General features: G+C 43.6%; 1 protein-coding gene across 2 annotated transcripts in view; it reads left to right on the forward strand.

Annotated features, from left to right (window-relative positions):
• trnau1apb (tRNA selenocysteine 1 associated protein 1b) overlaps positions 1-15,770 on the forward strand; it is a 127,811-nt gene that overhangs the window by 20,306 nt on the left and 91,735 nt on the right. For both annotated transcript variants that reach the window (XM_038797125.1, XM_038797126.1), the window contains exons 2-4: positions 5,421-5,518; positions 9,693-9,792; positions 11,146-11,198. In XM_038797125.1, the coding sequence (XP_038653053.1) occupies positions 5,421-5,518; positions 9,693-9,792; positions 11,146-11,198 (251 nt within the window). The remainder of the gene's footprint in view (positions 1-5,420; positions 5,519-9,692; positions 9,793-11,145; positions 11,199-15,770) is intronic.

Raw genomic sequence — 15,770 nt, forward strand, 5'->3', positions numbered from 1 at the left:
TGCTCACCCACATTGCCAAGAACCCTACCATTAACCCTGTATTCCGTATTATATTTGTCCTTCCAAAATGGACAACCTCACACTTTTCAGGATAAACTCCATCTGCCACTTCTCAGCCCAGCTCTGCATCCTATCTATGTCTCTTTGCAGCCGACAACGGCCCTCCCTCACTATCCACAACTCCACCAATCTTCGTATCATCTGCAAATTTACTGACCCACCCTTCAACTCCCTCAACCAAGTCATTAATGAAAATCACAAACAGCAGAAGACCCAGAAACTGATCCCTGCGGTACGCCACTGGTAACTGGGCTCCAGGCTGAATATTTGCCATCCACCACCACTCCTCTGACTTTCTATCGGTTAGCCAGTTTGTTATTCAATTGGCCACATTTCCCACTATCCCATGCCTACTTACTTCCTGCAATAGCCTACCATGGGGAACCTTATCAAATGCCTTACTAAATTCCATGTACACTACATCCACTGCTTTACCTTCATCCACATGCTTGGTCACCTCCTCAAAGAATACAATAAGACTTGTGAGGCAAGACCTATCCCTCACAAATCCGTTGCTGACTATCCCTAATCAAGCAGTGTCTTTCCAGATGCTCAGAAATCCTATCCCTCAGTACCCTTTCCATTACTTTGCCTACCACCAAAGTAAGACTAACTGGCCTGTAATTTCCCAGGGTTATCCCTATTCCCTTTTTGAACAGGGGCACGACATTCGCCACTCTCCAATCCCCTGGTACCACCCCTGTTGACAGTGAGGAAGAAAAGATCATTGCCAAAGGCTTTGCAGTTTCATCTCTGCTTCCCATAGAATCCTTGGATATATCCCGTCAGGCCCGGGAACTTGTCTATCCTCAAGTTTTTCAAAATACCCAATACGTCTTCCTTCCTAACAAGTATCTCCTCGAGCTTACCAGTCTGTTTCACACTGTCCTCTCCAACAATATGGCCCCTCTCATTCGTAAAACTGAAGAAAAGTACTCGTTCAAGACCTCTCCTATCTCTTCTGACTCAATACACAATATCCCGCTACTGTCCTTGATCGGACCCACCCTCACTCTAGTCATTCTCAATATTTCTCCACATATGTGTAAAAGGCCTTGGGGTTTTCCTTGATTCTACCCGCCAAAGATTTTTCATGCCCTCTCTTGGCTCTCCTAATCCCTTCCTTCAGTTCCCTCCTGGCAATCTTGTATCCCTCAAGCGCCCTGTCTGAACCTTGTTTACTCAGCCTTACATAAGTATCCTTCTTTCTCTTAACAAGACATTCAACCTCTCTTGTCAACCATGGTTCCCTCACTCGACCATCTCTTCCCTGCCTGACAGGGACATACATATCAAAGACACGTAGTATCTGTTCCTTGAACAAGTTCCACATTTCAATTGTGTCCTTCCCTGACAGCCTATGTTCCCAACTTATGCACTTCAGTCTTGTCTGACAGCATTGTATTACCCTTCCCTCAATTGTAAACCTTGCCCTGTTGCACGCACCTATCCCTCTTCATTATTAAAGTGAAAGTCACAGAATTGTGGTCACTATCTCCAAAATGCTCCCCCACTAACAAATCTTATCACTTGCCCTAGTTCATTACCAAGTACCAAATCCAATATGGTCTCCCCTCTGGTCGGACAATCGACATAATGTGTGAGAAAACCTTCCTGGACACACTGCACAAACACCACCCCATCCAAACTATTTGATCTGAAGTGTTTCCACTCAATATTTGGGAAGTTGAAGTCACCCATGACTACTATCCTGTGACTTCTGCACCTTTCCAAAATCTGTTTCCCAATCTGCTCCTCCACATCTCTGCTGTTATTGGGGGGCCTATAGAAAACTCCCAACAAGGTGACTGCTCCTTTCCTATTTCTGACTTCAACCCATACTACCTCAGGTGGCAGATCCTCCTCGAACTGCCTTTCTGCAGCTGTTATACTGTCTCTCATTAATAATGCAACCCCCCCACCTCTTTTACCACCCTCCCTAATCTTATTGAAACATCAATAACCAGGAACCTCCAACAACCATTTCTGCCCCTCTAGAAATCCACGTTTCCGTGATGGCCACCACATCGTAGTCCCAAGTACCGAGCCATGCCTTACGTTCACCCACCTTATTCCTGATGCTTCTTGCATTGAAGTATACACATTTCAACCCATCTCCGTTCCTGCAAGTACTTTCCTTTGTCAGTGTTATCTTCCCCACTGCCTCACTACACGCTTTGACGTCCTGAACATTGGCTACCTTAGTTTCTTGACTACAAGTCCGGTTCCCATTCCCCTGCTAAGTTAGTTTAAACCCTCCCGAAGAGTACTAGAAAACCTCCCTCCAAGGATATTGGTGTCCCTCTGGTCCGGATGCAACCCGTCCTGCTTGTACAGGTCCCACCTTCCGCAGAATGCGCTCCAATTATCCAGATACAATCCGAGACATCCCTGGTCCTGGCACCCTGGAGACAACATACCTTCCCTGAGTCTCGCTCGCCACCACTGAATCTCCAGTCTATTCCCCTAACCATTGAGTCTCCTATCACTATTGCTTTTCTATTCTCCCCCCTTCCCTTCTGAGCCCCAGAGCCAGACTCAGTGTCAGAGACCTGGCCGCTAGAGCCTTCCCTGGGTTGGTCATTCCGCCCCCCAACAGCATCCAAAACAGTATACTTGTTTTGATGGGCAAAGGCCGCGAGGGATCCCTGCACTGTCTGTCCGTTCGTTTTCTTTCCCCTGACTATAACCTAGCTACTCTTGTCCTGTACCTTGGGTTTGGCTATCTCCCTGTACCTCTTCTCTATTACCCCCTCTGCCTCCTGGATGATCCGAAGTTCATCCAGCTCCAGTTCCCTAACACGGTCTCTGAGGAACTGGAGTTGGGTGCATTTCCCGCAGGTATAATCAGCAGGGACAGCGGTGGCATCCCTCACCACCCACATCCTACAGGAGGAGCATGCAACTGCCCTAGCCCCCATCTCTTCTGACCTTACAAAATGCAGCTGCACTGTGGACCAACTGGAACTCCGCCCTCCGACTCTTCTCCCAGTCAGCTGCACTCTCTGTAAACTCCCGGCTCCCTTCACGCTCTTTGAGGAAATGTAGAAAATGAAATGAAAGGAGCACCTTACTCCCTCCTCACCTAACTCCCTCAGTCACCAAACTCTCACTATAGCACTCAAATGCGCCCAAATTCAGCACTCAGTGCAAATCTAGCTCAGATTTATACTGTGCCTCTAGCCTCTGAAAACTGGCCTAATTAACTAATTAACAAGCTCCAGCTGCCTGAAGAGAGGACTGATGACCTACGTTGTGATCATTGCTGGACTGCTACAACTGTGCGCGGTACAAGCCTCTGTACCACACACCACACCAGCCCCGAACACCACCACACAACATGACACCCCTAGACTGGACACCACACCACACATAGAGTAGACACTGAAACCCCCACTTGGTGCGAAAACATTGCCAAATGGTACCCTCTTTCATGCACAGTAGAGGCCCTTCTGATAATTTCAATAATCTGCAGTGTCATCCAGACAGTTAACTCCGCAAATGGCGAAAAAGAGCTACCCGCTCCCCGACATATACTCTCCAAGTCCCCTTCTTTGGAATTCACTCAACTCAACAAACACTGTAATCGCTGATAAAAATAAAGACCGTATACCTCTGTAACTTTGATAGATTAAGTAGAAAGGTGATGCTGCTGTTTTGAAATCTTGTATTGGACATAAGTTCTTTTTGATATTGCCAGCAGCATGAGAGTAGCTTAGATAGTGCTAGGTAGATATTCAATTGTGCGGAACAGTGAAATGTTTTATAGTGACCCGTTAGAAATTATGAGTGTATGATGTGTTCGTAAAAATGTTCGGTAAATGCTCCAAAAACATAGGACAGAGTAGTGTTGATCCTGCCCTTGACCAAGGGTAATCTGTACACCACGGATGGATAAGGGAACAACCGTGTGATCCACCACGCTTCGCATTCAGGATCAAGAGGACAGGATGCAGCCATCTCAGATGGCCACCTGCAAAGGAACATGGGAATTATGGCCAACCCAGGACTCAGACAGACTCAGAGCTTGTGTGTGTATTTGCAACCCAGATAGCTAGACACGATTGAAAATTCCGCTCGTTTGCATTCTAATGGCCCATTTCACCAGAACAAAAGAACTGTACTCAGGTAACCGATACAGATACAGACTAATCGGCTCCACTCCCTTTACTCAGAGAGCCCAGGTATACATAGCCAAGGTCAATGATCGCTAAGGAAATGCCCAGCCATCAAGGCACCCACCCCTTTATTGGCCAAACTCAAAGGCAGTGATCAAAGCCTGTCCAATTATTGGGTCCATTTAAGGACCGCCCAAAAGAGCGCAAAATCCCAGAGAGATAAGAAGGGACACAGCCATGTGCTCGGTCTCTCTTGGATCCGGCCTATGCCAACCCAAGTGCAGCATAACGACCAGACAGACAAGTTCAAGACCAACGATCGCAATCAGACGGATGAGCCCAGCAGAAACAGCCATTTCTTCCACCCAGCCACGCAAGTTCCTATCAAAGGCCTTGTCCATTTGCATAGAGCCGGTTGCCCTGAAGTTAAGTATAGGTTATTGTAGTTGTTAGGTGTAGTTTAACTTGTTGTGTTTTGTGTTGCATGTCAAAGTAATCCTTGTTGTAAATAAACCATCTTTGAACTTGAACTGACTAACTGGTTGTGTGGTCCTTTGATCGATATCCGGTAAAGCCCTGTGGTGGTATCATTTGATTCCTGGCGATTCTAAAGAGCATCATTATTAATCGTCGACATTATTGGTGCCGATTGGCAACAAGTTCATTGAATAAACATTGTTTTGCTTTAAAAAATACTTTTCCATTTCTGCTGTAGAGTGGGCCGTGTGCTCCCCATACCACAATCTATTAAAGGTTGTGGGTCAGGTGAACTTCATGATACACTTTGGGGTTCTCTAAAACCTGGCCCATAACACTTGATTAAAAATACTTAATCAAAACATATTTATGTCGGATTTCTTTCCATCCCCACTGCACCACCCACAGATCTTTCTTATAACTTGCTTGACATCCGCCAATATGCTTCTCATGTGAAAGGTTCTATAAAATGTATGTTTTAGTGTACCAATCCATGCACTGTATCACTTATTTAAGTATTTTCTGAAAACCTCTTGGATATGAAAGGATTAAGTCGTCTTGCATTAGAATTTGTCCAAATAGCTTTCAAATTAACTATCCTTTCTTTCAACAGTTAAATATGCCATACATTGATTTTTGGAACCTAGCAGCTGTTTTTGCAATTTGATTTTTAAACATAACTCTAAATAACTTATGTTGCGACATACTTCAGACTGTTATGAATATTAGCAAAGATTTTTCACATTTTTCTTTCTTACTTCTTAGTTGGAACAGTATATGGATGAGAGTTTCATCAAGCAAGCTTTTACTGCTATGGGTGAGCCAACCGTTAATGTGAAAATCATCAGCAACAGAATGACTGGGTAAGAAAAAGCCAAATAAGTTCGGAGCAGAGACTACCAGAGGCCTAAAATCCAACTCGGGTACCGGAAAACCTCAGTTGCCCCGAGATACCAATATGTCGAGGCCTTACCAAACAGTTGGCAGCGGTTTGGCGGAATACCATAAAAACCAACACACATTATTAAAATACAGAATGGATTGAAGAATTTTAGTTACAAGGAAATATTGGATTGGTTAGGGTTGTTTTGTTTGGTTCCGAAGAGGCTGAGGGCAGACCTACTTGAAGTGGATAAACGTAGTCGAAATAGAGTGGCGAGTAAGGCCTAATTCCCTTGGTTGAGGGGCCCATAACGATGCAGCATAGATTTTGGTTAAGTGAAAGAGGTTCAGAGAGGGTTCAAGGAAAATTTCTTTGAGAGGGTGGTGAAGCTAACTGCCTGAAAGGGTGGTAGAGACAGAAACTCTCAAAAAGATTTGAAAGCAGTTGGATATGCACTTGAAGTGCTGCAAACTACTACTGTCCAAGAGCTGGAAACTAAGATTAGGCTGAATAGCTCAGTAGATATGATGGGCCAAATTTCAAGATTGTCCTTTTCTTTGCAGAATTCAGCCGAGAGTCCTGAAGAAGCAAATTTCTTATAGAAATGTTTTCAAAATGCATTGCAGTTGCAGCTATTCAGTATATCAATTGTTTCTGATATTTGATAAATAAAAGCCTCAAAATACTCAGAGGTCCCAATTGCTGATTTTTATCTTTGTTCTGTGAAGTTTGCAGAAATTTTGAAGCTAATTTTCCTGATGTTTTTCCCACTCTCCCCTGTAATGTCACGATCAGAGGAGTAAAGAACAGGAAAAAGGGGTGGCAATCTGTTTCACCGAAGGATTTCAAGAGTTTAAAGGAGTGGGGCAACAGTCTCGTCCCAGATATGTTAATGAGGTGGAATGGGTCTTTTCCAATATCACAATTTGTTTATCTGAAATAAAAATTGTTGTCTGAGTGCTGCAGCAATAGGGCACTAAGTGAAACATGATGCTACGGTATTCCACCAGACTGTTTGGTAAGGCCCAGATATAGAGCTCCAGAAATAGCCAGAGGTTTGCCATCAAAGAAACCTGCAGCTTTTCTGCTGCCAGAGACACAGCTTGCTGGAGGTAGACCTATACCTTGGTGTTCTTGGAACAGGTTAATAACTGGACAGAAATACGAGAGTGCCTAGCCCTGTAAGGTTCAGGGTTTTGAGATATAAAACCATTCCAATTTTAAAAAATCTTAAGGTCCAAATTTTCTATTTCTAACACGACGATCCTGAGTTGTGCTTGACCTGCAAGGTACAAAGAACAAGAACAAAGAAAATTACAGCACAGGAACAGGCCCTTCGGCCCTCCTAGCCTGCGTCGATCCAGATCCTTTATCTAAACCTATCGCCTATTTTCCAAGGATCTACTTCCCTCTGTTGCCCGCCCGTTCATATATCTGTCCAGATGCATCTTAAATGATTCTATCGTGCCCGCCTCTTCCACCTCCGCTGGCAAGGTGTTCCAGGCACCCACCACCCTCTGCGTAAAAAACTTTCCACGCACATCTCCCTTAAACTTTCCCCCTCTCACCTTGAAATCGTGACCTTTTGTAAATTGACACCCCCACTCTTGGAAAAAGCTTGTTGCTATCCACCCTGTCCATACCTCTCAAAATGTTGTAGATCTCAATCAGGTCCCCCCTCAACCTCCGTCTTTCCAACGAAAACAATCCTAACCTACTCAACCTTTCTTCATAGCTAGCATCCTCCATACCAGGCAACATCCTGGTGAACCTCCTCTGCATCCTCTCTAAAGCATCCACATCCTTCTGGTAATGTGGCGACCAGAAACTGCACGCAGTATTCCAAATGTGCCGTAACCAAAGTCCTATACAACTGTAACATGACCTGCTGACTCTTGTACTCAATACCCCGTCCGATGAAGGTAAGCATGCTGTCTGCCTTCTTAACCACTCTATCGACCTGCGTTGCCACCTTCAGGGTACAATGGACCTGAACTCCCAGATCTCTCAGTACATCAATTTCCCGCAGGAATATTCCATTGACCGTATAGTCCGCTCTTGAATTAGATCTTCCAAAATGCATCACCTCGCATTTGCCTGGATTGAACTCCATCTGCCATTTCTCTGCCCAACTCTCCAATCTATCTATATTTTGTTGTATTCTCTGACAGTCCTCCTCGCTATCTGCAACTCCACCAATCTTAGTATCATCTGCAAACTTACTAATCAGACCACCTATACCTTCCTCCAGGTCATTTATGTAGATCACAAACAACAGTGGTCCGAGCACGGATCCCTGTGGAACACCACTAGTCTCACCTTTCTCCATTTTGAGACACTCCCTTCCACCACTACTCTCTGTCTCCTGTTGCCCAGCCAGTTTTTATCCATCTAGCTAGTACGCCCTGAACCCCATACGACTTGAAAAATGAAAATCACTAATTGTCACGAGTAGGCTTCAATGAAGTTACTGTGAAAAGCCCCTAGTCGCCACATTCCGGCGCCTGTCCGGGGAGGCTGGTACGGGAATCGAACCGTGCTGCTGGCCTGCATGGTCTGCTTTAAAAGCCAGCGATTTAGCCAAGTGAGCTAAACCAGCCCCAGTGACTTCACTTTTGCCATCAACCTGCCATGGGAAACCTTATCAAACACCTTACTAAAGTCCATGTATATGACATCTACAGCCCTTCCCTCATCAATTAACTTTGTCACCCTCAAAGAATTCTATTAGGTTTGTAAGACATGACCTTCCCTGCACAAAACCATGCTGCCTATTACTGATAAGTATTTTCTTCCAGATGTGAATAGATCCTATCCCTCAGTATCTTCTTCAACAGTTTTACCAGGAAGGTCCTTCCATTTCAGATAATTGGCCACTAATTTGTATGGTAGGGCGGCACGGTGACGCAGTGGTTAGTACTGCTGCCTCACGACGCTGAGGAACCAGGTTGGATCCTGGCCACGGGTCACTGTCCATGTGGAGTTTGCACATTCTCCCTGTGTGTGTGTGGGTCGCACCCCCACAACCCAAAAATGTGCAGGGTAGGTGGATTGGCCATACTAAATTGCTCCTTAAATGGAAAAATTAAAAAAAAATATATATATATACTAATATGTATGGTAAATTACTGCTACCTTACTTTTTTGTCTGTGACAACTTTACTAAAAACATTTGTGAACAATCCCAAACTGTCAGACATGTGCAAACCATTTGAGCTATACATTGATTCCAAGTGGTTTCTTAAGGAAGAGGAAAGATTTGAGTCTAACCTCTCTGACAAATCGCCTGTACATTTCCCTACAGTTGGTTGAGGCTAGAAGTGATGGCCTGTCCTGTTAGGAAATGTTGTATTGATAAAGAAATGGGTAATTAACTATAAGTTCCAAAAAGGAATTCTAAATAAATCAAAGGATCGGAATTCCTACTGCAGCTCAGTCCTACCAACAATGGAATTCCTTAGTGCATTTTTATGCTTAATATGTTATTGCAACGTAGCTTAATGGGGTCTTTGAAAAGATAATGCAAGTTTGGAGTGTATTCAGTGTCAAGCTATGCAGATCAGGAAATGCCACAAGGATACGGTCGCCACGTGCATTGAATTGACTGAACTAAGCTGGAGCAGCAAAAAGGGGATCAAATTTTATCAGCGCTCCTGATGTGGAATTAGGTATGAGGATTTCATTTCTGGAGAATGTGTGCATTTGTATGTTGAGTGCAACCATGATGATCTTGGCTGAAACAAAAACAGAAATTGTTGGATACATTCAGCAAGTCAGGCAGCATCTATGGAGAGAATCAGAATTACATTTTTGTGTCTGACCCATCTTGGCTGTGTTGGTATCCTGTGATTAAGTATCCTGTCAACACTCATGTTATGATGAATAGCTAATTGGCTGAGTTAATGGAGAGCGCCTTGCATCTGTGAAATGCTACCCCAGCAAAATCTTACACAGATTTAGTATAGAAGGGTTTTGCTAAATGCTGTTTTCAAAACTACAACAGACCATAAATTGAAATTTGCTGCACAACTCAATTAACATTCAGCGTTGAAGCTTTTAAAATTATTAAAGCAAAACAAATGTTATAACTGCATTGTTCTTCATGGTCCTGTAGACGTTGGTACTTTGTACATTCATGTCTGGTTTGTTTTCAGAACACTCGCAGGATATTGCTTTGTGGAGTTAGCTGACCAAACCAGTGCTGATCGTTGCCTCCATAAACTGAATGGGAAGCCTTTGCCAGGTTCAAATCCGGTAATAATCTTCAATAGATGTTTATCATTGTTGTGCGGAGACATAGCTCAATTGGTCGCAGTCTTGCTTCTGAGTCAAGAGTTTATGGGTTTAAATCCTACTCCAAGACTTGAGCACAAATCAAGGCTGATACTTCAGTGTGGTACTGAGGAATGCTTGCCCTGTTGGAGTTGCCATCTTTCAGATGAGACATAAAACTGAGGCCTTATCTGCCATCTATTTCAAAGAAGGGAGATCTTGTGGCACAGTGGATAGCGCCCCTGCCTTGGAGCCAGAAGTCCTACCCCAGGACTTGATGACCAAGGAAGGCACGGAAAAATAAATTTAGAGTACCCAATTAATTCTTTCCAATTAAGGGGCAATTTAGCGTGGCCAATCCACCTACCCTGCATATATTTGGGTTGTGGGGGTGAAACTCACGCAAACATGGGGAGCATGTGCAAACTCCACACAGACATTGACCCAGGGCCAGGATCGAACCTGGGACCTTGGCGTCATGAGGCAGCAGTGCTAACCACTGTGCCACCGTGCTGCCCTAGGAAGGTGCATTCATAATGCAGCCAAACAGGTTGAGTGTCAACCTGCAAATCCTTCCAACACACCAACGGCTGGCTCTAAGAGCAGGAGAACGTCAGGTCAGCCATGCTTGATGCAGAGTGGCACCCCTGAAGCTATAAGCCTTTGGCAACAGACTAGCGACCTGTTCAAGGGATAACTAGCTATGGGAACAGACAAAGATCTGCGCCATTAGTTGCGGGAAGAGAATTTGAATTACAAAGAACAGCAGGGGAGTTAACCCCAGTGTACAGGACATTATTTCCACTTCAATCAATACCATTGAAAGGGGCAGCAGGGTGGCATGGTGGTTAGCATAAATGCTTCACAGCTCCAGGGTCCCAGGTTCGATTCCCGGCTGGGTCACTGTCTGTGTGGAGTCTGCACAACCTCCCCCTGTGTGCGTGGGTTTCCTCCGGGTGCTCCGGTTTCCTCCCACAGTCCAAAGATGTGCGGGTTAGGTGGATTGGCCATGCTAAATTGCCCGTAGTGTCCTAATAAAAGTAAGGTTAAGGGGGGGGGGGGGTTGTTGGGTTACGGGTATAGGGTGGATACGTGGGTTTGAGTAGGGTGATCATGGCTCGGCACAACATTGAGGGCCGAAGGGCCTGTTCTGTACTGTTCTATGTTCTAATTGAAACATGTTATTTAATAATTATAGCACAGCTGAACTTCTTTGTAACATGCTTGGGAATGTCGTGTGATCATGGAAGGTGCTATGCAAGTGCAAGTGTTTCTTTTTACTTTTTAAAAGATTGATATTTATATAAACCTAATATCCTTGTTTCAAATGTGCAGCCGAAGAAATTCAAGTTAAATTATGCAACCTACGGGAAAAAACCAGATGCAGGGTACGTATTTATTTTGTCCATTTTATTTGTTTCTTCTCCATATTCCATTATTTCCCGCAGTTTCATCAGGTGCAAGAGCAAACCAGTTGGAGATAGCACCCTTTAGGGAGAGAAAGCAATTCTAGTTATGAAAGGCTGAAAATTCTGATTCAAATAATTGTAAAATGTTGAAATGACAACTCTTTAAAAATTTGTTGTTGAATCTTCCAAGATTCTATAGACTCTGGAACAGTTCCTACAGATTGGAGGGTAGTCAATGTAGCTATTTAAAAAGGGAGGCAGAGTGAAAAATTAAAGACCAGTAAGCCTATCATCAGTAATGGAGAAAAGTCTAGAATCCATTATCAAGAATTTTATAGCAGAGCACTTAAAAAACTGTGGCAGGACCAGACAGTGAGCATGAATTTATGAAAGGGAAATCATGCTTGATAAATCTACTACAATTCTTCAAGGATGTAACTCGCAAAGTTGATGAGGGAGCCAGTGAATGTGGTTTATTTGGACTTCCAGAAGGCTTTTAACAAAGTCCTGCATAAGAGATTAACCTGTAAAATCAAAAGTGCATGGGATTAGATGGATAGAAAACTGGTTGGCAGACAGGAAACAAAGTGTAGGACCAAACGGACTTTTTCTAAATGGCAGGCGGTGCCTTGTGGAGCACCACAGGGATCAATACTGGGGTGCTATGTCTTTTCGTCCGACGTCACTTCGTCCAACGTCACTTCGTCCACGTCTTTTGGTCCTACGTCTTTTTGTCCACACATCTTTTGGTCCTACGTCTTATTGTCCGATGTTTTTTTTGTCCAACGACTTTTTGTCCAATTGTAAATAAACTCCGTAGAAAACAAGGTATAATATCTTCAATGATAGATTCACAGAACTAATGATTTATTATGAGAATTTTATTGATAAAATACAAGTAAAATACAGTGGAAAAATGTATTTATAAAAAAAGTTATTTAAGAAAAGTAATAAGATTTAACTATCTAAAAGTTAACTTATTACTAAAAATTACTAAAAGTGATAAGATATCACTTAAAATTGATGCAAAGTATATGCCACATTCCTCAAAAAATCATTTTTTCTTGTTGAACCATATTCAGTGACCAATCTTTTGAGGCGTTCAGTTATTTTTTTATATCGCGTACATGAATTTGACGGATCTCCCCGAAGAATTTGAGTCTTTTTGCCTTTAACCAACCCTTCCTCTTCCTTCAGAGTTTTGATTAATCTCCAAATATTCAAAAGGAAAGAGAACGGTAATAACAATCCTTTAACGAGGCTCGTTATAGTTTTGTGCGTTATACACAAAGATATTGTGCAAGATTTTATACCTTGTTTTCTAAGGAGTTTATTTACAATTGGACAAAAAGTCTTTGGACAAAAAAATTATCAGACAAAAAGACGGAGGACCAAAATACGTGCGGACAAAAAGACGTAGGACCAAAAGACGTGGACGAAGTGACGTTGGACGAAGTGACGCCGGACGAAAGTTGCGTCACGCAATACTGGGACCCAAGCAATACATATTGATTTAGATGAGGGAACAAAATGTAATATCCAAATTTGCAGATGACACAAAGCTAGGTGGGACGGTGAGCTGTCAGGAGGATGCAGAGATCCTTTAGTGTGATTTGGACAAGTTTGGACAAGCAAATAAATGGCAGATGTATAATTTGGATAAATGTGAGGTTAGCCACTTTGATAGCAAAAATGGAGTGCAGAGAAGGTTGCTAGACTGATTCCGAGGATGGCAGGACTGATGTGTGAGGAGAAATTGAGTTGGTAAAACAACGCAGAACATAGAAAATAGGAACAGGAGCAGGCCGTTCGAGCCTGCTCCACCATTCATTATGATCATGGCTGATCGTACAACTCAATAGCCTGATTCCGCTGCCCCCACTCTCCCCCATGTCGTTTGATCCCCTTTGCCCCAAGTACTATATCTAACTGCTTCTTGAAAACATTGTGTTTTGGCCTCAACTGCTTACTGTGGTAGCAAATTCCACAGGCTGACCACTTCCTGGGTGAAGAAATTTCTCCTATTCTCAGTCCTAAATGGTCTACCCTGTATCCTCAGACTGTGACCCTGGTTCTTGACACGCCCACCATCGGGAACATCCTTCTTGCATCTACCCTGTCGAGTCCTGTTAGAATTTTATGCACTTCTGTGATATCCACCCTCATTCCTCTGAACTCCAGCGAATACAACCTTAATTGACTCAATCTTTCCTCCGATAAGGAGATCAAAACTGCATGCAGTATTCCAGGTGCAGTCACACCAAGGTCCTGTATATTTGCAGCAAGACGTCCCTGCTTTTATACTTGAATACTCTGCTACGAAGGCCAACATACGATTTTCCTTCTTTACTACCTGCTGCACCTGCATGCTTACCTTCAGCGACTGGTGTATGAGGGCACCCAGTCTTGTTGCACATTCCTCTCTTCTAATTTATGGCCATTAGGATAATAATCTACTTCTCCATTTTGTGCAAATTATTCTGCATCTGCCATTCATTCCACTCACTCCACTTGGCCAAATCACACTGAAGGATCATCCTCCTCCCAGATTTGTGTCATATGCAAATTTGGAGATATTACATAGATACATAGAAAATAAGAGCAGGAGGATGCCTTTTGGCCCTTCGAGCCTGCTCCGCCATTCACCACGATCATGGCTGATCATCCAACTCAATCCCCATAGCCTTTGATCCCATTCTCCCCAAGTGCTATATCCAGCCACCTCTTGAATATATTCAAAGTTTGAGCATCAACTACTTCCTGTGGTAATGAATTCCACAGGCTCACCACTCTTTGTGTGAAGAAATGTCTCCTTGTCTCTGTCAGAAATAGTTGACCCTGAATTCTCAGACTGTGACCCCTGGTTCTGGACCCATCATTGGTAACATCTTCCCTGCATCTATCATGTATTGTCCGGTTAAAATTTTATAAGTCTCTATGAGATCCCCCCCTCATTCTTCTGAACTCCAGCGAGATCAATCCAAACCTAGTCAATCTCTCCTCATGTGACAGTCCCGCCATCCCTGGAATCAGTCTGGTAAACCTTCGCTGCACTCCCTTGAGAGCAAGAACATCCTTCCTCAGAGAAGGAGACCAAAACTGCACACGATACTCTAAGTGTGGCCTCACCAAGGCCCTGTACAATTGCAGCAACACATCCTGCTTCTATACTCAAAACCTCTCTCAATGAAGGCCAACATACCATTAGCCTTCTTTACCGCCTGCTGCACCTGCATGCTTACCTTCAGCGAGTGGTGCACAAGGACACCCAGATCCCGCTGCACATTCCCCTCTCCCAATTTACAACCATTCAGGTAGTAATCTGCCTTCCTGTTTTGCTTCCAAAGTGAATAACCTCACACTTATCCAAATTATACTGCATCTGCCATTGATTTGCCCACTCGCCCAACCTGTCCAGATCTTGCTGTAGGATCCTTGCATCCTCATCACAATTCACCCTCCCACTTAATTTGATATCATCTTGCTGTAGGATCCCTGCATCCTCGTCAGAATTCATCCTCCCACATAATTTGGTGTCATCTGCAACTTTGAGATGTTACATTTTGTTCCCTCATCCAAATCATTAATATATATGGTGAATAGCTGGGGTACCAGCACTGTGGTACCCCACTAGTTACTGCCTGCCAATTTGAAAAGGACCCATTAATCCCTACTCTTTGTTTCCTCTCTGCCAACCAGTTTTCTATTCACCTCAGTGCATTTCCCCCAATCCCATGCGCTTTAATTTTGCACAATAATCTCTTACGCGGGACTTTGTCAAACGCCTTCTGAAAGTCCAAATATACCACATCGACTGGCTCCCCCTTGTCAACTGTACTGGTTACCTCTTCAAAGAATTCCAACAGATTTGTCAAGCATGATTTTCCCTTCTTAAATCCATGCTGACTCTGACTGATCCTGCCACTGCTTTCTAAATGTTCCGCTATAAAGCCCTTGATGATGGATTGAAGCATTTTCCCCACTACCGATGTTAGGCTTACTGGTCTATAATTCCCTGCTTTCTCTCTATCTCCCTTTTTGAATATCGGAGTGACTTGAGACTCCAATCTGCAGGGACAGTTCCAGAGTCCATAGAATCCCGTAAGATGACCACCAATGCATCCACTATTTCCAGAGCACTCCTTAAGCATTCTGGGATGAAGATTCTCAGGCCCTGGGAATTTATCCACCTTCAATCCCATCAATTTTCCCAGCACCATTTCTCCACTAATGTTGATCTCCCTCAGTTTTTCCCTCACTAAACCTTTCATTCTCCAACATTTCTGGGATTTGATTTGTGTTCTCAATTGTGAAGACAGAATCAAAATATGTATTCAATTGCTCAGCCATTTCTTTGTCCCTTATTATGTTTCTGTCTGTAGGAGCCTACATTTCTCTCTACCAATCTCTTTCTCTTCACATATCTATAGAAACTCTTAGTGTCAGTCTTTATGTTCCCTGCAAAATTCCTTTCGTACTGTACTTTCCCCTTCTTGATCAATCCCTTCGTCCTTCTTTGCTGAATTCTAAACTGCTTCCAATCCTCAGACC

This window comes from Scyliorhinus canicula, chromosome 5 (genome assembly GCF_902713615.1).
Source record: "Scyliorhinus canicula chromosome 5, sScyCan1.1, whole genome shotgun sequence".
Taxonomy (NCBI): domain Eukaryota; kingdom Metazoa; phylum Chordata; class Chondrichthyes; order Carcharhiniformes; family Scyliorhinidae; genus Scyliorhinus; species Scyliorhinus canicula.